The following is a 24569-nucleotide window of genomic DNA, read 5'->3' as shown; positions in this document are numbered from 1 at the left end:
TACAGGCGAAGCTGAGGAATATAGAATATGTACGCCCTGATGGTGTACACTCAATTGCTCTTTTTTTTTGCTGAAACGGGTTCAGCGCTTCAAGAAACGAAGTTTGTGGCGAACACAATAAAATATGAGTTCGTTTGTTCCTTTTGTTAACCGAAACAAAGGACCCTTGACGTAAAGTCGTTGAACCGAAAACAGGGAAGACTGTGAATGACGCATCCCTAATTCATAGACCCCATTATAAATCTCCGACAAGGTATGCTTCCTCAAGTAACTTTCTCCGACCAAAGATAACTACGGGTTAAGGCAGACAGAATAACTGTCTCAGCGCAATTTCTACTTCGAACATTCTACAGTCTCATTTTTAAGGTGTTGGTTCTCAAGCCGTATTAATTTGTTTTTTAAAACGTAGTTGCTTTCGTCGTTGTGGTAATGTTTATTTTAATCACTGATAACAGTTGTAATATAATTTGATTGCATTGCTTATTGAATTTGTGTTGTCTAATCCTGATAGGATGCTCTGACACGAATATTACTTTTGAAGCTCTTCGTGAAACTCCTTCACCGTCGCATATATTTAAAGGCTTGCTCACACTGAGGAATCCGCCGTCTACAGCGAGCGAACTTCTCCTGTCGCGAAAACTCCGCATCGTTCACAGTGTAAGCAGTGCGAACAATGCAAAATTTTTCGCCGCCAAAACGCGACACATCGCCATCTAACGAATAAAGCGTTAACCAGAAAGCAGGTGCCAGATATCCCGGATGTTCCCGCAGCTCTCCGTTCGCGTTGTGTTGTGTTCGCGTGTCCTTATGGAGACTCATGTAAACAGGAGCAGAGTCGTAGTACTGCTAGGCCTGCTGGCAAGATTCAGTGAAACCTCGGTCATACAAATCGCACACGACCACCAAAAATATTCGTATCATTCGAAATTGCATGAGCTGTGATCGTATCACCGAGGTTTCACTGTACTTTCTGGCGATGCACGACGAGCAGACACATGGGTTTCCCCGAATAAAAAATGGTGCAAACAGTGGTGGTTGGTACGTCCTGCTTTGCAAAAGCGCGAGAAGTTGCTCACGCCGAGGTAATGCTCGGCGTTCTTCGAGATCGCGACAAGCCGAGATAGATCGCTACTCGTGACAACAGTCATTGTTCTTCACTTGGCGCTTGTCAAAAGCAATAGAGTGATTACGACGGAATTCGCTGTCGCTACGGGCTTCGACGATTGCGATAAGACAAGCGCGCTGCCATTTTTGGAATTTTGACTCACGCTAACGATCGGTTCGCGGGGAGGGGATCCTGCGGCAGCTGCCGCAAAAATTCGGTCCGAGACCGATCGGTGCGGAAGGGTCTGTTCGGCGTATCTCGCCGCCGCTGAACTGGTTTCCGCGCCGCTCCAGCCTGCCGAACATCGCAGTGTGAGCGCGCCTTAAATGTGCCTATGTTACGCGCGGCGATGCCCCAAATAACAGATAAAAACACGGGTCATGAGACGTTCGATGAGATTCCGTGTTGTCGCACACTGGAGGTGCAGTTTTTATGGATATTCATTTATCTTCTGTACGATATTGCAACATGCGTGTGTGAAGACAGACAAGAGTCCTTCGGATATCTGCGGGCGAGTTGTTCTTTTCTTTTTTTAATGGTGGTTATAAGGTCAAGACAAATTAATGTGGCCACATGTACAACCCGTATGCCAAATTACATTGGGTTTCTTTTCGTCCAGTCATTTGTTAACTATTTAAACATCGATTTGTTCCACTCCGTCAGTGTGTGAATGCGGGCCAGTTGTCGAATTTGCCTCGCAACGTCTGTCCTTGAAAGCGGAATTGGAACGATGTTTTCTTCCTGATGTGGTGCGCGAGCAGCGTCATCTGCGGAATCATTTCCACTAATACTACAATGGTCAGGTAACCACTGAAAGTCAGGATCGTGGCCTTTTTCAATAACCGAACATAAGACATTCAGACTACATCAACTGCACCCTTCACTGCAACTCCAACCTCCATCCGGCCTTCATCGACGCTATCGCCTTTGGTCGGGAGTTGCTTTTACGAAGGCATATACAACGTTAATCGGAATGACTGACAGCGCGGCATGCGATGTTTGCGGCACCGAAGAAAACATCGAACGCTTGCTGCGCCACTGCCCTCGTTTTGCTTCGGAGAGACAAGTACTTTCCAACCCACTGCGGCGACTGGATGATCGGCCACTTTCCGTGCAGGTGCTACTACAGCACCGTCCACATCTCTCGACGGCCCACAAGGCAGTGAAAGCACTCTTGTGCTTTTTGAGAACGACGGGCTTGTGCGAACGCCTCTGACTTGTGGTGCAATCCAGCACGCTGCAGTTAATTCACTGCATGTCTTCTCTCTCTTTTTTTCTCTTCCCTACTCTTTATCTCTTGTCTTTCTCTTCCCCTTCCCCGATCCCTCAGTGTAGGGTAGCCAACCGGAAGTGTTCCTGGTTAACCTCCCTGCCTTCTCTTTTTTTGTTTCCTTCCTTCCTAAACATCGATTTGCATTCCAGCAGCAAGGTTCTTAATTATATTACTTTGATCGCATTTAATTTCATTCTCCACGAAGGCGAAGTTCGTGCCCTCCAAGTACTTTTTCTATTCCATAACTTCTACACTTTGAAGACCATCCTCAGTTGATTGTGTTGCGTCAACCTGTTCTTCTGTAAGCGTTTTCATAGCAGAACACGCACTCAAGGCAGCGTGACGAGTAATAACTGAAACGCACAATATTGTCCACCAGGTTGCTGAACTCCAGAAGAGGCAATTTAGTCGCCACATGTGCGTGCAGGTACGAAAATAAAGAAAAGAAACTGTGGCTGTTTGCACGCGCGTTACGATGTTTGCGGTAAACAAGGGGTAATCAATTTGGTCTTCTTTCGAAGAAACTTGCACAGTATTGCAACATCTGTATTTTATTAGAAATGCTGTGTTATTGGTAGCCGTACGTTCTATTTCTGCTCGTACTCATCTTCGTATACGCTTCATCCAAAGACGGAGGAAGGCTGCTTATTAATATTTCAGCTCCATCTAGCCGATGCATCGTTTCGCGGCAGTGTAAACACAGACACGGCCGACAGGTAATACGCGAAGCCGTCCAGGTTATCTTCCAAGATGCGCCGACCGGACATCGCTTAATGCCTTATCAAGAAGTTGCAAGGAAAAATTATTACCGCCAGTTTTCTGTTTCTTTTTTTTTTTCTCTTGTTGTTGGCACTACCTCAATTTACAAAAATCATGAGGTTTCGTCTTCGGTTTTCTCCGACCATAGGTCGGCAAAAATTTTGGAACTCATTCAGACTCTTCAGACTCATTCAGATCAAGGGAGCCCCGCCCAATCTCAATGAGTCGGCCCACATAGCTGCGCGAGGACTAGTAGACCGCGTAGCTACCGGAGGGCGCGCTGAGGTTTTGGAGAATCGGGACCCGCCCACCTCGTATAACGAAATTACCAAACATTTTTACCTGGGGCGGAGACAGTACCCTCCACCACACAGAAAATTAAGCAGACCACAGGCTCTGACACTCAGGCTACTTCAAGTCGGGGCGTACCCTAACCCCGCGCTATTGCACAAGATCTATCCTGAAATACAGCCAACTAATGCATGTTCATTATGCGCAGATATCGCTAATCTCGAACATATGCTCTGGCGGTGCCCCGCGTTACACGGCGGCGAAGTCATCACGCCGTCAAAATGGGAAGAAGCTATTACAAGCTCCGGACTCGAAGCACAACTATGGGCAGTCCAACGGGCCCGCGACGCAGCAGAGAGACTTGGTCTTTCTGTTCCGACGTGGGAGCGGCCCGCAACGTGCTAGGGCGCGTTCCGAGGGACCGAAATAAAGTTTATTCATCCATCCATCCATCCATTCAGACTCGCTCAAGAAATATATTTTGCTGTGAGAGCTCACATGGACACGGACTCATCGAAAGTTTCCTCAACCGAATGGGCGAAATATACAGTACGATGACACTTAAACAAACGACAAGTCAGCTTGCATATGAACGTGTTTAGGTGTTTCAGAACGATGCAGGGAATGCGTACGGACCTTGCAGGTACGTTCGGCGGGCGGGCGCATTAAACCTAATTCGATGGCTAACGTGACCACAGTTCACGCACGGGCTCCGAGATGTTCGTGCAAGAGCATCTCTGGGGGGTTGCATTTGTCGCGGTGAAGTGCATTCCGCCCCTCTCATTTGTGTCGAGAGTTGTCAAAGCTTCGTGACGTTAAAATGACGTTGCAGAAAAATAACCGGAAACGGGGGCCGAGCTGGTCGCCGAGCTCCAGCCGATCAGCGGTGGCCGAAGTGGGCAGTACACAAGGTGGACACATCGAGAATAGCTGTCATGGTGCACACTTTGTTGATGCTGTGGCTGATGATGAAGGCGTTTATTAGTCGTGACAAGGCATTTTCTAATAGGTGGGCCTTTACACCACACGCAAGTTTCTCAATCCGCACGGTATGACGTCGGGTGCGATTTTACGCTTATGCTCGCAATACTACATCTGTTAACGAAAATCCTTGTCCTACATGACGACCAGTGATAGCGTTTCTTTCAGAAGCAGCTTCAAGCACTGGCCTCGTTCTGCGGTAGAACACTCGATAAGCACACAGAATGCCCGGGTTCGATTCCTGGCTGGAACCCCTAGTTTTATTGAACTGCTGCGAAACGGTCTTTTGTGCGCTATCGCGCTAATAAAAAGTCGCACGGTCCGTTAAGCCTTTGCCTACGGACGACTCGAAGGCGAAAGCCATCTTAATATTTGAGAGCGAAAACTGTTACGAGATCAGAACCACAGCCAGTCTTGGCGCCCCATAGGTTGTCGCCGCCGCTGTCGCCGTTGTCCGTAACCGCCATCGCGCGAAATATATAAAAAAAGGAAATAAGAAAAATATTCAGGATAGAACGAGGTTCGAACCTGGGCCCTGTGCGTGGCAGCCCAGTATCCTACCACAGAGCCATGCCGGTGCTTAAAACTCCTTTGCAAAAAGACTCTATGCAGGTTTCATGTCGGGAAGGAACCACATTAACATATGTAGAAAAGCAATATAACAACCAGGCGCCACAAAACGCGAATTCTATAAATAGGCGTCACACAATGCGAATTGCGCAACGAGTCGGTCGTTGAATGCTTCCAAGCCGTTACAAAAAGCTCAGCCATAATTCATCGTCATCAGGCACATACAAAGTGCACATAATGTGTTACAGATGTGTAGCCGTTATTTCGCTTCTACGCAGAAGGAAGAATAATGGCGTAGTGGGTGCTTTCCAACTTGACAACAATTACGATTTACAGCATGGTTGGTAGCTTGCATGTGTACTTGTAGCCCCAAGAGAGTCTACAACAGGCTCTAGAAATTCCGCTCTTCCAGCTTTCGCCGTGACTGTGCTGCGCTTTCCGCGCAGGCCTGGCGTTTCTTCTCGGTGGATTGCACTGATCCCTCATTCTTGAGAGCTTTCTGCACCTCGCGTGGTTCTGCAGTGCATTCGGGATTGGCCCGTCATGTCAGGTGATGACATTATGTGACGTCATCGTGACCTTATGAAGGCGTCACAAATTATTGCGGCCTATAGCATCATGGTGACGTCATATGGTGACGCAGTCACATATTTTGCATACTAATGTTAACCCCGACGCCGAAGGTTACATTTCCCGTTTGATGAGGCAGCGAAGCTACATTTCACAGCATTTGGAAGTCTTTCTTACTCGGCGTAACACTTCTATTACTCTACCCTCTTGAGTAAGACTGCAACGCACCTACGAGCGTAACCAGCCTTCTGTGATTTCACAGGCAAGCTGACTTTTTGTGCTATTTCCGTTGAGCACACGGCCTCCACTTGGAGGCTCACGTAGGAGTATCGATGCTGCTACGGGCCTCTGGCATGCAGCGAAGCACAAGGCGGCAAGGGAAATCACTCAGTTGCGCTCTTGACTAACTGTCTGGCGGCATATTTTAATCAACGTCAACCTGACGGCGCGCAATGCAAGGCAAAAGACTCTCCCATGTTCCGCCAATCAACCCGGTCATGTGCTTGCAGCGGCCGCGTTACACCCGCAAACTTCTTATAATCTCATCTGCCCGCCTAACTTCCTGTCTCTCACTCGCGCGTTTGCTTCTATTGGAACCCAGTCAGCTAGTCTTAATGACCAGTGGTTATCTTGCCTATGCGTTTCATGCGCTGCCCATATCCATTTCTTCTTCTTGATTTCGACTAAGATGTCCCTAACACCCGTTTGTCCTCTGACTCACTCTGCTACCTTCTTGTCCCTTAAAGTTACACCTATAGTTTTCCTTACCGTGGCTCGCCGCGTCGTCCTCGCCGCTAGTCTAGTTTCAGGAAGCACAAATAAAAACGAAAACAAGACGAAATACTAGAAGGTAAATTTGTTCGTCGTAATAAATCGGATTTAGAACGTGGGTCGCCAGCAATGCAACTTCTCGCCCGGTGAGGATGCCAAATTGCGGAGGCTTCGTTGTAATCTCCGTGGACTGGAACATAAAAGAGAGAATTTACTTGCAGACGCAGATGGATGACTTTAGATGCGGTACTAAGATAAGCACACTACATTCTCACTTTCAACGGCAACTTGCCAATTCAGTGCTCTTGTGTCGCGTAGACTGGGAAATTGGGAACGAAACCCAGCATGCGCAAACAAAGTAATCGTTCATTGACTACCTTTTGGATCATTGACTTAGATTGACAGTACACATGTGTGCAAACGAGACTATTTTACATATCCTTTAAATATGCTCCGCCATCAAACAATAAATAATATCGACAGAAATATTTGGCAACTCAGGAAGTAATCGCTTACGAAACAGCTGTGGCACAGTTTCCACACATTACTGTTTAAGAACCTGGGATGTGCTTGACACCGCTTGTTTCACTTTCTTGAATTCGCACTTCTTTAAGTCTTACAGGCATGGAGTGCTTGCAACTAACACATCCTCGGCACCTAACACATCCTCGAACAGAGTGGCCATATGCAGTTGAACTCAAGGGGTGGCCGAACAAATACAGTAAAACCTGAAATGCGGCACATTTTCAAAGATTTTCTAATCTGTAATCGGTTCTGCGCAATTCCGCAAGGTGGCCGAAGGGTTAAGAAAGGAATTCGCATTTCTTAGTCCTTGACAATATTCCGTTTCCATACGCTTCGAGTTGTCGATTAATTCGCCCTCGCGCTTCCACTTTCTAGCTTCCTGCTGGAAGAGCGACCGCCCTGGAAAGGCGTTGGTCCCGTGTTCGATCTCCGGACCAGGAAGAATTTTTCGGCAACTAAGAAGATTTCTTGCTGAGAAATCTGCATGAATTTCCTTGTGGTTTCGTGCTACAAACGGGTGGCTGTCAATTTCCCTTAACCCTTCTGCCACCTTGCAGGATTACTCAGAGCTAATATGTTGTATTATGTGTAGACGCGCTTTCAATTGTCGACCAACCCGCACACGGGCTGTCATTTACAGCTTCCTGCTTAGCCCAAGTTGGTAGAGCTACTGCCCCGGAAAGGCGTTGTTCCCGGGTTCGATGCCTGGAGCAGAACGAATTTTTCGGCAAATAAAAAGATTTCCTTCTGAAAAATCCGTATGGATTTTCTTGTGGCTTCATGCTACAAACGGGTGGTGGTTAATTTTCTTATCTTTCCCACACGCATACCTTGCGCCACGGCTCGACAGAGGGCGCCTCTTCACTTGGGAAGCAGGTAGTGCACGGGCGGCATGTCATCAATGTCCTCGCCGTTCTTGTCGTTGCACAAGAGCTCGAAGATGAGGTTGCGCACGTGGGGCTCGATAGGCTTTTTGGACACCTGGGCCACCACTTCGCTCATGCTGGAATGAGAGCGCAGTGATGAAAGTACGCACACCTTTCTTTTTTATGCCAATTTAAAGCCCGCAATATCATTTCTAGTATGTAAATTAATGGAGGAAATGGACAAGCCTTCCACTCTACCGGCTATGGAGGCAGTAGAAAAAAATATGCTCCACGGGAATCGAATTGGATAGCTGAATAATAGAATATGTTTAAGTGCAGCACTGCAGAAAGTTTTCGTATAAATTCATAGGTAGACAATCTGCTAGGTGATCAAAGTTTCAACGTTACACCACGGCTCCCGACATAAGAAAACGTTATCACTATTCCAAAAGATTTCTGAAGAAAATCAATATTCTGCTTCCGGAACATCCGGTATACATATTGGGCTTCAAGCCTAGGAATAATTTCAGCTCTAGCTGTTCTATATCACGAAATATCACTCCGAAATATTGAATAGGTGACTAAAATACCCTTCTCATCCAGCTCAAGTACGCCGTAATAATTATATTGCAGATGAGATGCTGATATTAGACGAAATGTATTCAAGTTTTACACGTGGACAACAGCTGTATATTTCAGTAACACTATCAAATATCTTTTTTTATTCCTTTCACAACTCTGTTTGGTCTCTACAACGTCCTTGCCCTTTAATTCGTACTAGCGCATTGCAAGTGGTGAAACTAGGCGTTTAAAAGGGTAACAACTAAACCTAAGATTTCATTGGGCGTACACACTCCGTGACAGTTAGAATGTAACTACTTGTACAGCAAAGAGCTGCGCATCAGGCAGTCTTTCCGGCACACATCTACCCTCCCCGTAATAACGAATGCACAAAGATACCGTAATGTACAACGGTGGGATCTTAAAAGTTCAGCGTACGAGGTGAAGCACGAATAATGTGTGTATAAAACTAGACGCACGCAGTCAGTGTCAACAACATTGCGGTGTAATTTGGTGCGTGAAGGTCAACGCAGAGCCGTCACCTGAACATTGTTTTTTTTTACCAAGCCTGCCATAACACGGGTGTGCCTTTGGTGCTTTACAATTATGATTTAATACTGCTCAGACTAGCTTTGTTTACTCTCTTAGAATATTGTGTCCCTGTAATATGTCAAATAATAAACAGGGATATATCAAATGCTGTTAATTGCAAATGGGGTTGTAGGAAAGCTGTTAACCAACTGTATTATTTCGATCATCTTAAGTTGAGTTTATTAAAACCACCTGGCAGCTACCTAAGAATACGCATAGACGCGGTTAGGTGTCGAGGAAAAAGAGCTGCATTTCACAGCTTTACTGGACCTCTCACCCAGAAATAAATGCAGGCAGTGGAAAGCTACAACACCATAGGAAACACGCTTGTGGTCCATCACAGCAAAGAGGAAGCTAAAACCCTGAGATACATCACAATATTCAAAACAAAGCAATAAAATAAATGAGTGGTGCTAATTAACAATCGCAAAATTAACCTAATCGTCATTACTAAGAAAATTAGTCTCGGCATTTGTAGTGTATCGGTTTTGGATAAGATACGTAAACTTTCAGTTGTTAATTCCGTTTGTTAGTACACTTGGAAGACGCACACCTACAAGTAAATCGCTCATCAACGCATGCCTACAGGTAAATCGACACATACAAGATGTTGAACTGCGCACTTCCATCTTTGGCCCTCTTATTTACGAGCCTCTTGGCAGTAAAGGTTTAAACTTGGGCTACTTTTTACTAAAATAGAAAGTTCCTGGGCACACTTGCATTGTTTGTAACGTTACTTTAGCCTGTAACATTGTAGACAAGTGTCTGCACCCCAGTTGACGCTGTAACGCGCTGAGGTTCAAGATAGACGAAATACAGTGAAACTTCACTTGAACGAACTTCAAGGGACTGCAGGAAAAAGCTCGTTAAAGTGAAAATTCGCTGAACTAAAATAGCTATGTTACAACTTGTTATCTGTGACAAAGAAAACATCAGTTGTTGAAATGAAATTTGAACCCTTTTATTTGCAATGCTGCTTATTTGAACGTCAATTCCTGCATATTTAGCACGTTTTAAAAAATCTAGTAACCTTTTGCTGCCCTTGTGCACTTAGGACTGCAGTGGTCAGGAATTCAGTCACTGTGTCCAAGCTGTCATAAACATTCTACAGCACAACACTCTGCTGGGCATCGAAGAACTTCACTCTTTCCAAGTACGTCAGTGCTTCTTTAGCTGAACGTCTTGGTGTTTCCTCTACAACGGTTACTTCTTCCTCCTCCTCCTTTTCTTGAGATAGGAGACTCGCTACAATCTCTTCCGTAGACAGACTGGCTCATGTCTCAACACAGTCACAGGTGACATAGTCCTCAAGACGCAAATCGCTGTCTGTACACAGTCTTTCAGACAATTTCTGATCAATATGACGTGAGAAGCACCGGACGGTGTCACGAAATGTGCTCTGCACTGATTTCGTTAAACTGAAACGCGTTAGCATTGGGTCCAATGTCGCTTCGCCGGAGGATTTTAAAAAGAGTTCGTACAACTGAACAGCTGAACGTCGTTTAACTGACGTTCTTCAAGTTGTATTTTACTGTAATACGAAGATAAAGAGATTAAACGCCAGAAACGAAGCCGGTACTCACGGAAGATCAAGGCGTTCGTTTACTTTCGGCGGAGACATCGAGAACGAGTAGAGCATGGACAGTCCGTGGGACAGCATGGTGATCTCAACCTCGTGCTTGGTCTGCCAGCACAAGAAGGAAGAAGACGACGGAAAAGCCGCCGTCAACAAGAGCCGAGCTTAAAAGCTTTAACGTAGTCGCACGAGACATAGATGTGGATCGTTGCAATCCAAAATCGCCATATATACATTGCAGTAAGGTTGAAATCTGGGTCAGTTGGTACATAACGCTGAACATAGGCATGCGCGCGGGGGGGGGGGGCATACAGAGGCCACCCCACATAACCGTCGGCAGGGAGGGCGCCAATTCTGCCGCACAAGGTTATGGCTACGCGTGCTATTTGGCGATAATGTCGATCGAGGACCCCTGATGTTGCATTCCAAGAACGGTTTTCTTCACACATCCTCAGGAAGTCGGGGACCTATGGCAGGCCGTTGCCAGAAGCACGTCTTCGCTTCATTTTCATTTTCACATCCATGATGGAGCTTGTTTCTCTTTTTATTTGGACTCGACCAACGGGGGTGGGCGCAGCTGTAAGACACCCCCCATCCCTCCCCCCTAACGGAGAACCCTGCGCACGCCTATGACGCTGAAGGGATAAACCAGTCAAGAAGACGAGAGACAAAAGCGAGAAGTGGCACACACAACGACTGGACTATCAACCTTGCTCTATTAAAAAGCAGCACCATCCAGGAAAGCCAGGTGCGCATGCACTGTTCAACCAACAAAAAGCGGCCTACTTAACAAACCGAGACGCTAACGCCAAAATGATGGGAGCCCACATTCCCTCTGCATCAAAGAATTAAATGTAGTGCTGACACAATTGTCGTCGTGCAATTGCACGGTGGCGATTGTGTCAGCACCACAGAAGGAATGTGGTTTCCCATCATTTTGGCGGTAGCCTCTCGGTTTTTAAGTAGGCCGCTTTTTGTTGGTTGAACAGCGCATGCGCCCTGGCTTTCCTGGAAGGTGCTGTTTGGTAATCGGGCACAGTTGATGGTCCAGTCGTTGTGTGCGCCACTTCTCGCCTTTGTGCGTCGTCTTATCGACTGGTTTATTCCTTCAACTATAAATACATACTGCAGATACAGAAAAAACAAAGTTCGACAGTATGTTCCGCTTGAAGGCTAAAGCCTGCTCCACGCTTGCTAATGCACTAAGACTTCTTGCAAGACATACGGAGCTGCCGTGTGGGAGACATGCAATAAATTGTCTGGACATTCTCAGTAGATTGCACTGTCTCTACCACCCCTGAAGCGTTCTGCACATCACATGGTGTCATGTCATGGGATGACACCAGCAATAAATGCAACGATATATGTACAGGGCCGACCACAGCTTAGGTGAACACCTCATTAGTATTCAAGCCGGTATAGCTAGAACGTTTATTCTACTTGACGAGTGATATGTCCGTTATATGACGGCTGATGACGATGTCGATAAACACAAGAATAATTTTCCGAATGATGTACTAAACATCAGCTTCTACGAGGCCTTGAATGCTAACGAGGTGTTCACCTTGATGTGGACGACCCTGTGCGTATTGCCATGCGTGTTTGTTGCTTTATCTTGATGTACACGGGTTTCACCCACAAATACTGTCAGCAACGCTCGATGCAGGACCGCGCCGCAACGTCTGAGAAGCTTCGCGATTGTTTGAGCTCATCCTGTTAAGATTACGCGCAGGACGCGAATAGTCAAGTTTATTCGAGAGCCTACGCGAGCACCAGCGATGTATAAAAGACGACGCGTTCCATCGATGATGAGATTACTGGACGGCCGAGGACCGTTCTCGTCGCTATCAATGTACAGCGTGTATCGCTTGTATACTGAGTTTTCATTTTCCGGACACGAGTTTGCACAAATAAAGAGCTCCGTATTTCCCAGCCTTGCTGCAGCCTTCTACACCGTCACAAACATGTGACAATATGCATGTCGCTGAAACACCCACCTTGAAGTAATCCAGGAACTGTTTTAATGTGAGCTCGCCCTGAACGTCGAAGTGGTCCCACAACGTGTACTCTCGGCCGTTGAACTGGCCGAGCGTGGGAGAAACAAAAAATATACGCTTCCAATTATTACCTGTACATTAGTTCCGTTACTCTGAGAAGATCATGACACACAGCACGATCTCGCGTGCTTCGAGGTAAATAGGCGTGTTGTAGATGGTAATTATATTTGAACTGGATACACACACCTGCACTGCGCGACACGAGCTAAATACGAACAAGGAATTGTCCTTCTCACCTTGCTCTTCTTCGCAGCGATGGGCTCTGTGAATCCAAAGAACGGCAACGCCAGGTTGACGAAGCTGTTTCTGTACAGCTCCAGCTTGTTGTGCCCCTGCACCAGCTGCGGAGAAGAGTCGCAAGCAAGAGGCTCCGTGAGAATGCGTATCGTTCCGTAGCATATCCGCAACATATACCGCTCGTGAAACCTTATACATAAGTAAGCGTAAAGACGAATTCGAAAAATTCATTTCCTGATAAAGAAGTTGGCGTGCAGACACGGACACAAGATGACTTCGGTATATAGGCGTGTGCATTGGGGGGGGGGGGGGGGGGGGGAGGAGGGGGCGCTTCCCTAATCAGTCTTAGGAGCGGTGATTCTACCCCATACCTTTACTGAGTCGAACCTTTCTCCTCATTTTTTTAATTTGAAGGTTTTTGGCTATGAACCTTTTTTGACAATAACGGCGGCAAAGGACCCCCTGATGTTGCATTCATAGGACTGTTTACTTCCCATCTTTACCCAGGAAAGCCCGGAACCAATGGCGTGCCTTTGTGAGAAGCAAGTCATCGCTTCATTTTGATTTTTGCATCCATTATAGGCCAAGTTCGTGCCGACGGAAGCGCCACAGGGCGGCGAACTCGGTCATTACTCTCGGGAAAGCAAGCAGACGGCCGCCGTGGTTTCCTACGTCGTTGTACGTGTGTTTCCGCGCTGTTCACGTTTCCGTAGTGAAATAAGCAACGTTCGTCGTATGTGTGGTGGCCGAAACTTCAAGGGATGTCGAATAACAATTGCTGTGGAGTGGAGTGCTCAAACACCAACAAAAACGCGCCCGGAACACGGTTTTACTCACTTACCGCAAGGCCTCCTGAGCAAGAGCGACGGAAGCGATGGATCGCCGCTGTTCGTTGGCAAAGGCAATCCGCTTCGTCAATGTGCGAGTTAACACGTCGCTTCTTGTTCTAATGCTTTCGTTCTGCCATATCGTTGCTCGCTGGATGCACTCGAACATGTTGACACTGGTAGACGGCCAATGTTATCAGCCTGAGCAAGTGTTGCTTCGGATCGACCGCCGTGCCCCCCAAGGGCACTTCGCTCAAACGTTCTATATTTCAGAAGCGTTGTAGTTCGGGCGAGTTGGTCATCCATGAACTTAGCTTGTACTAGCGCGGTACATGTACCGCGCTATTACAAGCTAAGTTCTATATTTTTTGTTTACAGAAACAGAAATGCAGCAATGGTTGACTTCAGAAAGAACAAGAAGTGATTGAGACGTCACCTTTGTAAACAAAACAAAGCAGAGGTTCACCACAAGCTGCACCTCATAGCTTGGTCTTGTTACGCTGGTCTGCGCGACGCACCTTTCATATTCACCGGCATGACGATTCACTCCACGCGGACCTTCTTTCTCCTCCGCAGTCGGTCATCACATGTCTCCCCGGCGACCCTCTTCAAAACTTGTCACTGCTCCCGCGGCGTCATCTCTTGATACTTTACTCACAGCACTAGATCATCAAACAACACGTCTTCTGCGGTCGAGCGAACGATGCTATCACTAGAACGACATAACTTCTTCGCTGACTAACTCCTCACTGACTGACTCTCCGTCGCCGCGGGCTTGCATTGCCTGTATCGGCTCGCGCCTGGGTTCGGGAAGGTGCGTATGATTCGTCTGTGCGTAGCACAGCGAAAGCTAGGGAAAGGGCCAGATCCTCTCACCGATTCCTCTGCGGAATCAGACGGCGCCGCTGGCGCTGCTTTGCTTTCTCGAATATCCCGATCTTTCGCGTGCGTTGGCTGTGTCGGTGGCGTCTTCTGTGGAGAGGGTAAAGGGCGCCCTTTCGGCGCCTTTTTATACTTGTTTTTTCGATGCGCGCGCTCTGTCGCGCACGGACCGTCGGCGCCAGGCTTTCATGCCGTCGTTCGAAATCGGCGACGTGCGCTTAGTTAAGCGCTCGTTTTTGACAAACATCGTGCACAAGTCTACTTTCGTAGAGGCCCGCGCCTTTCCTGCAGCTGCCAGCGCAGAAGTAGTTGTCTGGCACCTGCACGAAGGGGAAATAGTAGCCGCGAACTTCATCCATCTCCTCACAGCAAAGCTGTGCAAAGCGCTGTCGTCTGCTCGGCTTCCCGCACGTACTGTTAGCGGCGCCCGCTAGGTGGCTATCAGTGGCACCTCTATAGGCGGTGCACAAGGCGTATGGAGATCGTTGTCTTTCGGACCCGACCAACCGGGGGAAGGGGAGGGGGGTCGAGGTGCTGAGGCGATACTTGGACCTCCCCTATAGGAGAACTCCGCGCACGCCTATGATCATAGCAACATAAACCCCGACTAGTAACTGAAAGAGCGCTGCATGCCTGCGCAAGCGCAGGCATGCAGCGCTACCTGTCAGTCCGGAACACATGGGGGTTTACGCGAAAGATTACTAGTCAGGCATGTCAGTTTTTTATGCAATTTAATCGATTAACTTGAATCATGAAGAGGATCGATCGGCCGCCTCGCTAAGTTAATATCTCATAACCGAAAAGCAACAAAACTCAAATCAGTGTACTTCTTACAATGAATCGCCAATTAACCAAAATCGAGCAGAAGTTCAGAGGAAGACGGAAGCATGAAGCGATCGACAGTAATTGAACACGGGGTTTCGGCGAAGAAAACTGTGCATGCTGTGGGGAAGCTAAAAAACCAAGGAGCATGTTCTAATTGAACGTGGAGATATCCACTCAGGTATATGTTTGGGAACGAGCCTAAATGAAGCCTTGTGTTTTAGGGACAACCATGGAAAGCTGAGCACGTCCGCCATAGAATAAGTAAGAGACGGTTAGAGGATTGGTGGCGGAAGGGTAGGGCGAAAGGACAAAAATAAATAGCCAGACAAATAAGGTCAGTCTGCCCTAAGACGCAGAGAGTTGGGCTGTGAATTCGTGGTCTTTTTTTTCTATAGTAAGATCAATTTCAATAAGGTAGAGTAAGAATTAGGCCAACTTACAAAAAAAGATTTTTTTTTCTTTTTGTCGAGCCTGTTGGCGCCCATGTACCGCGCCGTTAAAAGGGGACGCTCATGGCATCCATCCATATATCCATCTGACAATAGGTATTGCCTTTTTCTTCGTTCTTCACCACCCCCAACTCCCACAACCGTTTCGCACTTGCTATCGACTATTCTGTTTTGTTTGGGGGAGCGGCTACGAAGCCTACTATTACACGCGCTAAGGTAGCCAGTTGCTGCCTTGAAGACGAGACTACTTGTCGAAACGTGAGCTCCACCGACTACCCCGTGTTCAAGGACTCTTCAACTAACCCAAAACCACTTCAACTTGTAGAGCTCAAGGCACACAAGGCCAGCTACAATGTACGTGGTGGTCGCAATGTCCGGGATGATCTTTCCCGCGATTACCTTTTCAGCGCTTGAAGCGATGAAAAAAATTCCACAGCATATCCACGGGGTGAATGACGATGAGTGGGGCGAAGCTCTCGTACGGCAGGATCTTGGCGGTGGCGTCGCGCAGCTTCACGCCCAGTACATCATCAACGACGTGAGATCGGGCCGGTTTATACTAAAGGGTCGATGAGAGTCATGGCGACTTGCAGCTCACTTTAATTTTACATGTACGCTGTGAATTTTTATTGTTTAATCACGCACAGGAGAAATCTCACCAGGCACTACCTTGGAGGTAAACAATGGCTGCTAATGGGGAATGAGAGACAGAAGAAGTCGGCTTTTAGCTAACACTTACACTTCTACTTCTACTAACGTTTCCTACTGGAACATGCCAATGGCTGCTAATGGGGAACGAGAGACAGAAGAAGTCGGCTTTTAGTTAACGCACACGCTGCGAATTTTTTATTGTTCAACAACGCACAGGAGAAATCTCCCACCGGCACCACCTTGGAGGTCAAGATCTGGTACTAGCGTTAAGATTGGTTACGCACTACGACGGGGACGAACGGGTGCCGCTTTAAGGAGCTTCGCCCCTAAAATTCTTGAACTCGGGGTGTCACTCGGGTCAATGTTTCGACAAGTGGTCTTGTCATTTCGCTCGTTCGATGACTTCGGAAAATCGATGATCGCAGTATTTTGCGAACACCCATAACACCGACGCCGACATGACTAAGACAATACAAGGTTCGTTTGAAAAACAACCAAATCAGATCAGTGTGCTTCTTACAATGAGTCACCAACTAACCCAAAGCCAGTTTACCTTGTAGAGCTCCAGGCAGACAAGACCAGCGACCAGGGACGTGGTGGTCGCAATGGCCGGGATGATCTTCCCAGCGATGAGCTTGCTGTGGTGCCGGTCGGCCAGCGGGATGTCATAGTTGGCCGCACGCAAGTTGGACGCCGCCACAATGAAGTCCATGTGGAAGTTGGTGTCGTCGTCCTTTTCAAACTCCTGGGGTGTGATGCTAACCTCCATCAGCTGGGAGGGCAGAGGCAGCTCCTTGACGATGTTGCTGACACGATTCGGGTCTTGCAAAAATCGAGTGAACCAAGAAGGGTCAAATTCACTGAGCCCCATTTACACTTTTGTGCCACAATTCAATTCAGCCCAATTTTGTTATCCAACAATACAATTGGAAGAGTTGTAGAATAAATCTGGACGCGATCCTAATGCTTGAATGAGTAGTGTAGTGTCTTGTAGTGCTACTCGCACGTCGGCGTTCGGGTGGCCCGCTGAATCCTTGGGTTAAATTTGTGTTTCACCCGCTGCCGAAGCGCATCCCAGTGGCAGCGTAGAAAGAAGTGCGTGGTTGAGATCTGCTCCGCCAGATGCCGCAACGATCTCAGCTACTCACAATAAAAGCGTGGGCTCTTTCAATGAACTCGTTCAATTAAATTAAATATCCTGAAAGTAATTTACCTTTGTAATAAGTGAACTTATGCTTGAGGACAGAACCAACTTATGGACAGAACCATCTGTTTCATGCAAGTTTTATTTTTCGCAAACAAGGTTTCTGAATACTCAGAAAAGCGGAAGTGCCCGACCGGAAGTGCTCGTAAGAGAAAGAAGAGCGTGAGACTAAAAACCTGCCCCAGGGCAGCTTTACGAGTTTACAACGGTGATGTTCAGCAGGTAAGGAATACTGAAGTTTATGCAAATTTGAAAGAAACATAAGTACTCCCAGGAAAGTTCAAGGAATACACGGAACAGCAATATGTACTTATGAGTTCACTTCAGCCATGATATTTAAATACATAGTGTGATGTTCTACTCTCAAACACAAAAATAAATCGAAAGTAATGAGAGCTTAACCATTAAGCAAAACAAAAAAGGCATAACGTCCGAATTTTTTTTATAATGATAATTCTTGCGGTTTTACTTCCCAAAATCGCGATATGAGGGACACCGTAGTGGGAGATTCCGGCGTTTCGACAACCTGGGGTTTAACGTGTACCTGAATCTAACTACACGGGCCTCAAAAATTTTCGCCATCATCTAAAGTGCGGCCGCCGCGGCAGGGACTCGGTCCAGCGACCTCCGGGTCAGCAGTCGAGCACCGTAACCACTAGACCACCGTGGCGGGTACGGTCTTTTATTTTTTTTCCTTGACTCAACGAGACAGTGGCCCAATTCGTGCCTTGCCAAGTCGTGTTGAATTGCTTAGTATGACTTCTTTACTGTGGAGAATTCCCCGAGGCTTGTTACATTGTTTCCGATTTTCGAATCAAAGCTGACACTAAGGCGACATTGATCACTATGTGAAGCAGTACGCGTTCTGGCGACATGACCACTACATCACGTCCTACTATCTCCGACGGCATGACCATTACGTCACGCCGTACGCTCTCTGACATAGACTATGTCATTTCCTACGCTCTCCGACTACGTGACCACTGTGCTGCGTCCTGTTCTCTCCGACGACGTGACCTCAATGTCCCGTCGTCGTCATGCAGCGCGGCTCCTCTGAGCTCCCCGTGTGGATAGGAGAACATTTGTGAAGTGCTACAAAAGGTCCCCCATCCCCAGGGAGGGCGCAGCACCCACGCTTTGTCGGTTGAAGTGCTCGACAGTGGCTTGTGACTTTTTGGCGCTGGCCGAGGAGGACGAGGATGTTCACCGCAGATGACGTCATCTGCAGCTGTGCCCACCTTACTTGTTAACGTAACTTTGGGACTCGGGTAAGTATCGTTAGAGCGAGAGAGAGGAGACTACTCGGCGTCATTCCCGATTAGAGAACTAGTTTTCAACGCTCCCTTTGCTACCGCTCTGGGTCCATAACAATTTCTCTTCTCTCTGAGTGGAGCGTGCGCTAAAAACCCGGCCATAGGTGCTGCAATCAGCCGGCCTGTTCTCGCGCATGCTAAGTGGCCAGGTCATGGCCACAGCAGTAACACAGGAGTTTCACTACAGCCTACGTATGCTTTGATGTTCTATGTCCAGTACTTGCAAGCCTTCAGTAGGCACCATGACACGACTCTCTACAGCGGAACGTATGAGATCCTGAATCCAGTATTATGGAACGCAGCTGTGTTCTTTAAGCTCGCGTGTATTGTTACATTTTTGTATGCTCCCTTCTTTCTATCTCCCTTCTCTTTCTCTCCCTTAATCCCCTTCCCCCAGCGTAGGATAGCAAACCGGACGCGCGTCTGGTTAATCTTCCTGCCTTTCCTTCCTCTTTCTCCTCCTCCTTGCCTAAACATACCATCAAGTCCTACTGTACGAGACGATGCGTCGTTCTCGGTGACCGATATCTGCACGCCCGACTTCGGCTTGAACACGGGCACCTTGACGCGCTCGAGGATGCGGCGGATCTCTTGTCTGTCGGTGCAGTTGTCGATGCCGTAGACGGCTGCTCGCAGGTTGGCAGCGGCGACAATGTAGTCCATATGAAGATCCTGCGGAGAGCCCATATGTAACAGGCAAGCGTTAGTTGATGTCTACTCTGTCAACTCCACTTCTCTTCCCATTAACTTTCTCTCTCTCTCTTGCATCCATGAACATACACACTAAGCCGCCATTGTGTGACGTCGGTCTTTTGAGACAAGTGCGAAGGTCTTCGTCGGGGCAAGGATTTCTTTTCTGGCAGCCTTGACTACGATTAATGTACATTCACAGAAATTCGTGTACATGCGTTTCGACCATGTACATTCGTTTCGTTTCAATATGCATCAGTACCAAATAGCCCACCTAAAAGCATTAGCATTCAACGGGCATACATTAAGTTATCAATCTCGGCAAACTGAAGGCACCTAACGTCATTCTCGCTTAAACAGAACGGCTTCTATTTGGGTTAAATTCCGTTTGTAATATGCATCCCAGAAGTTCTGTGAAAACGAAACACCCGTTCAATGCAAAGTATCTTCCCGGCCATTTCAGGTTCTCTTTAACGAGATCCTATTCTACTATATGGGAGTAATGAAAGCCCGAGTCTGGATAATGCCTGAAAACGTGCTTTGCAGAGACCGGGAAATGTGTACACACCTCGCCCACATCGAACTCAATGGGGTGGGGACAGCGTTTGAAGCCAGACCAGAACAGCGCACCTGTGGAAGTTTGCTGAGAAGTTGGGAGGAAGAAAAAAGAATTAGAGTCAACCAGAATAATGAAAAACACCGCTTGCGATGCCATACAAGGGTATGTGTCGCCATAGGGGTGCGCAGGCTTCCCCATCAGGGGGGGGGGGGGGGGGGCAGGTTCATTGCAGCGCCCCCCCCCACCCTACTAAGTCAATGTACTGGGCAGATTTTGCGCCCCGCCTGTATTTTAGGGGACTAGAAGGGTCAAGGTACGGGGCAGATTCTGCGCCCCCCTTTTAGGTGATTAGGGGGGGGGCGGCCGCCCCCCTGCCCCCCCTGTGCGCACGCCTATGTGTGTCGCATGTAACATGGCCACGTGCCTCAAGATGGCAAAAATGTATGCATATTCGCCCGAGATGCATGTGCGCAACTTTCGGAGATGTGGACCAATACTTCAGACACTGCAAGGTCATAGCACTCGCACATTATCTAGCACTGGAGAATTAATGCCACTCAAAAAGCTTCACGAAGCTTCAAAACTGAATAGAGGGGAATAAGAAGAATGACAACCCGCGTGCTGCCTTACGTGATCCTTCGGGAAGTTGTGGAGGAGTTGCTTGATCTGGTTGCTGTACTGGCTCTGGAAGTGTAGCCTGGCCCACGCCACGCAGTCGGCATAAGACCTGGGCCGCTCGTCCACCAGTTGCTGCTTCACGCTCGCAAGCACGTCGGCCTGCGCAGTGTGTTTTACGATAGTACGATCGTAACAGAACCGCCGGACAATAAATGTGGATGAAATTAAGGGGGATTCTCGTGGCGTGAGACATTGCGCGAGTTCATGTAAGATGATGTTTTTTTTCTATCAGATGATTGGTATTTATTTACATTATATTTCTTCAGTTGTACTTCCTTCATATCTTAAGAATCATGAATGTAACAGGCTTAACAATTTCATTATCAACTTCTGCATTATTGATAATAGCCTTTTTCAGGTGATTTTGCATCAGGCTAGTTAGCGAGTTCGCGAAGTCATTTTAGCAATTCAGATTTCCAACGAAGCCGAGAATGAGCTTTGTGTTCTTTAATTGTCCTTTAACTACTACACATATACTAAGCCTGTAGGCCTATAATGTGCATTTAATGCATATTATAGTCCAATAGTGTAGAAATTGTCGAAGGAATTTCGAAGAAAAAAAACAAAAAAGAGCAGGCTACAACGATTACTTCAGCTATTACCTCAGTGTAAGATACCATTTTTTATCGTGAAAAACGCTGTTCTATGTCGTCAATCGCGACCGCGGCCGTTAGTCGTTCTAACGAAACGGACACAAGGCAGAGCTAGCTTCGACCACCCAAATTCTGTCACAAGAAAAAAATGACGCTGAGAGGCATACTGAAGAACTGGCAAGAATTGGCAAGAACTTGAGCCCCAGAAGATTATACAAAAAGTTTTCCCACTGGAAATGTGTCAGAATGGTGGCTGAAGCAGACTTGCTGCCTTATTTTGCTCTTTGTTATATGCACTACTCACATTTTTGCAATTTGCAGCACTGAATGGCACAGCAGAGCACGGGTGCTATTCAGGATGGCCCGAGTTTCTTGGGAGCACGAGTTTGCTCCGAGCTAGCACCATGGCGGTCATGATAGGAAGACAGTGCGTAGCACGCGATAGCAGCTTTGATAAAAACGACTAAAGAATGCGCATGGCGTCACAAACGCATGTGCGGCATCTGCGGCGGTTTTCAAAGGAACACCGCATGCGAACGCGTCAGCGTCGCCACTCAGTCAACATTTCAACTGTTCAGCGACGTCGGCGTGATTGTCGCGCTATCTCTTTGCCAACTGAACATCGCGCCTCCCAAAGGCGTGTTCGTGGGCATTTGTCCTCTCCCGGGCAAGTTCTTCCATTCCAACTGCCAGCATGGAAATTTTCACTCTCGAAGGCAACAAGGGGCACACGAAGCACTCTCGTGCAGCTCGTTTCACTTCTCTCGAATGTTACAGATAAATAAATGGACAGCTTACTGCTATACTTACATTGCATGTCTGAAGATTTTTCTGTAGTAAGGAATCAGTAGCAACAATGCCTCCACAAACAAGTAAATATTATCATTTCTCGCCGCAAATGCCACCAGGGGCGCTTCCTTCATGGCTGTGAGTGGTAGGTCGTGAGCGCGGTGAAATTGAATGCGAGACATCGTAGCCCGGTGATGATATAACCTTTAGTTCTCTGTGCGTGTGTGCATAGTATGTGCGAATAAGCTCATAGGTGAATTGTCCCGCTCCCTGAGGTTGCGGCGTGAGCACTGCTCCTCGGCAAGAGAAAACGCGGTGGGCGGACCCGATCTTCGCCGCGGGCGTCTGTCAAATAAACTGACTGACGTGCGAACTCGCCTACAAGCTCGTTGATTCTGAAAAGGCCCCAGTTCAACTTGTGACTGTCATAGTGCCGGTGTCACTGTCAAGAGTTTCATGGGGTGGACGCTAAGCAGCAGCTCCTTTGCATATAAAATAATTTGGTCAGCTTGCACAACATGTGCAAGTCTGGAGCCATCGGAGGAACTTGTGACCACCTAGCTTCTTCCAACTTTTTACGTGACTCGTCCAGTCAGTCTGCTCGGTCTGCTCCGCAGTGAGACAGCGCGAATTCGGTCTCAATGTTGATGGTATTAATTAGCTAGGTCTTAATTAACATATTGAATAGCTGTCTTAATTGTTAATGCTGTGGTTAACACGATGATAATTACTCAGTTTTAATTAGCAGGGCCGTAACTAGTATGAAGCTCCTAATTAGCTTGATCTAAATTAACAAGTTCCTAATTTGTATTGTCTTAAGTAGCGCGCTCTTAATTAGCTCGGTCTTAGCATGACATTGCCTAATTAGCTTCTTCATAACATGTCCTGGCTTAATTATCTAGGTATACCGCCCAGCCAATTAGCTATTCAGCCGGGCGCACGTGCTCGGGGGAGCGAGCAGACGATGAAGAGGACGAAGTGGGCGCGCCCCGATCGAGCAACGCGCTAGAATGTACAGGCCGACCATGATGATTATAAACGTGGCTTCGGTGATTAATTTGCTCCGGCCGCGGTGTTGTAAGGCGCTCGGTCGGAGCTAATATCCGAGGACACAGTGCTGATTATTCTAAAGGATACTTAGTGCAGACCAACGCTTGAAAATGAATTTAAACAGTCCGTGCCTCTAAAAAATGTCATGAGCAAAGGTTTCTGACACTTTTCTTGCATGGGTGCACGTCTGCATTCGGTGGAACAATAAACAAAGGAAAGAAGGTGCCTCTGGTTTGAAGAAACCACCCAACTTTGTCGACCGCCCTTTATGTGACACCACGTTCCATCGTAAGCAATGGAACGCAGCGCGCGCTGAAGGATGGATTTGACCTTTTCGTACCATTAGTTTGTTTAAAAGGCTTTGTCACCAGATCTCGGAAAGATTCCGAGTTTCGCCACACTCGAGCCACCCTGCAGAGCACTCCAGCGCTAAATGCAATATCCATGGATACAACGAGAATGGGACAAAAAAACAAATTAGGTGAATTTTCAAATGTATGCGCGCATTTGAGTGATTACGGAGCAGTACGAAGTAAATGACCATAGCTATTTTACCAGATAACCTTGCTTAAAATTTCCGAGGCATTCAAGAAAATTCACTCCCTTGAGAATACTTCGGAAGTTCGGCTAGATGTGTAACCACTAGCTCATTGTTCTTGGCAGCATTTCTTTAATCACTTCCGCTACGCGACGATAGCACTACTTCCAGTGCACAGATGGGGTAATAAATCAATCAAACCAAACGTTATTAGATTATTCGGAAAACGCTGCACACTTCATGTAGCGTTATTCAGATTAACCTTATAAGCCTGTGACTGGTCTAATATTAAGAGCGACTAGCAATGCTGTAGAAACTGAAAACAAGCACTTACAAATACTTTATATATTGCTAGTATAAAATCAGTCAATGCTTGTAGATTATAAAACATACAAACACAACACAAACATCACTTTGCTTGTTCAGCCTAATAATTCGCCCTGTGCTTATTTTAGAAAGCACTGCTATACTTTAGACAGGATTGCGAAACAAACACTGCTTGGTCATCCTGCATATTATTCTTTTACGCCGCTGTTTTTCAGTAACGCCTCTGTTGAACTACCTCATAACTATCTAAATAACAAATGAACAGAATAAAAAATATGGTAATCCTTACTGGCTGGTCCCCTGGAAGTTTTAATGTGTTCTCCACAAACGTAGGATCTCTGTGAAACAGGCAACAGCATTTGTAGAGTTTACTACAGCGATCTTCCACACAAACACCAATAAGACTCTTTAAAACAAAACAGAGCGATGACACGCGATACAAGGCGTTGAATAAGTTAGTC

At 47.1% G+C, this 24569-nt stretch overlaps 1 protein-coding gene across 1 annotated transcript in view; it reads right to left on the bottom strand.

The window, feature by feature from the left end:
* Nucleotides 1–6390: 6390 nt before the first annotated feature.
* LOC119402027 (ubiquitin-like modifier-activating enzyme 1) overlaps nucleotides 6391–24569 on the bottom strand; it is a 70035-nt gene continuing 51856 nt past the window's right edge. The window contains exons 16-25 of the mRNA XM_037669092.1: nucleotides 24398–24446; nucleotides 20764–20910; nucleotides 20143–20217; nucleotides 19364–19556; nucleotides 16921–17189; nucleotides 12733–12837; nucleotides 12437–12520; nucleotides 10447–10547; nucleotides 7676–7848; nucleotides 6391–6510 (exon numbers count right to left, since the gene is read on the bottom strand). Of these exons, the coding sequence (XP_037525020.1) occupies nucleotides 7707–7848; nucleotides 10447–10547; nucleotides 12437–12520; nucleotides 12733–12837; nucleotides 16921–17189; nucleotides 19364–19556; nucleotides 20143–20217; nucleotides 20764–20910; nucleotides 24398–24446 (1165 nt within the window). The 3' untranslated portion in view covers nucleotides 6391–6510; nucleotides 7676–7706. The remainder of the gene's footprint in view (nucleotides 6511–7675; nucleotides 7849–10446; nucleotides 10548–12436; nucleotides 12521–12732; nucleotides 12838–16920; nucleotides 17190–19363; nucleotides 19557–20142; nucleotides 20218–20763; nucleotides 20911–24397; nucleotides 24447–24569) is intronic.

This window comes from Rhipicephalus sanguineus, chromosome 8 (assembly GCF_013339695.2).
Source record: "Rhipicephalus sanguineus isolate Rsan-2018 chromosome 8, BIME_Rsan_1.4, whole genome shotgun sequence".
NCBI classification, from domain to species: Eukaryota; Metazoa; Arthropoda; class Arachnida; order Ixodida; family Ixodidae; genus Rhipicephalus; species Rhipicephalus sanguineus.
The sequence above is the reverse complement of the archived record's forward strand: the minus strand, read 5'-3'. Positions and strand labels throughout refer to the sequence as shown.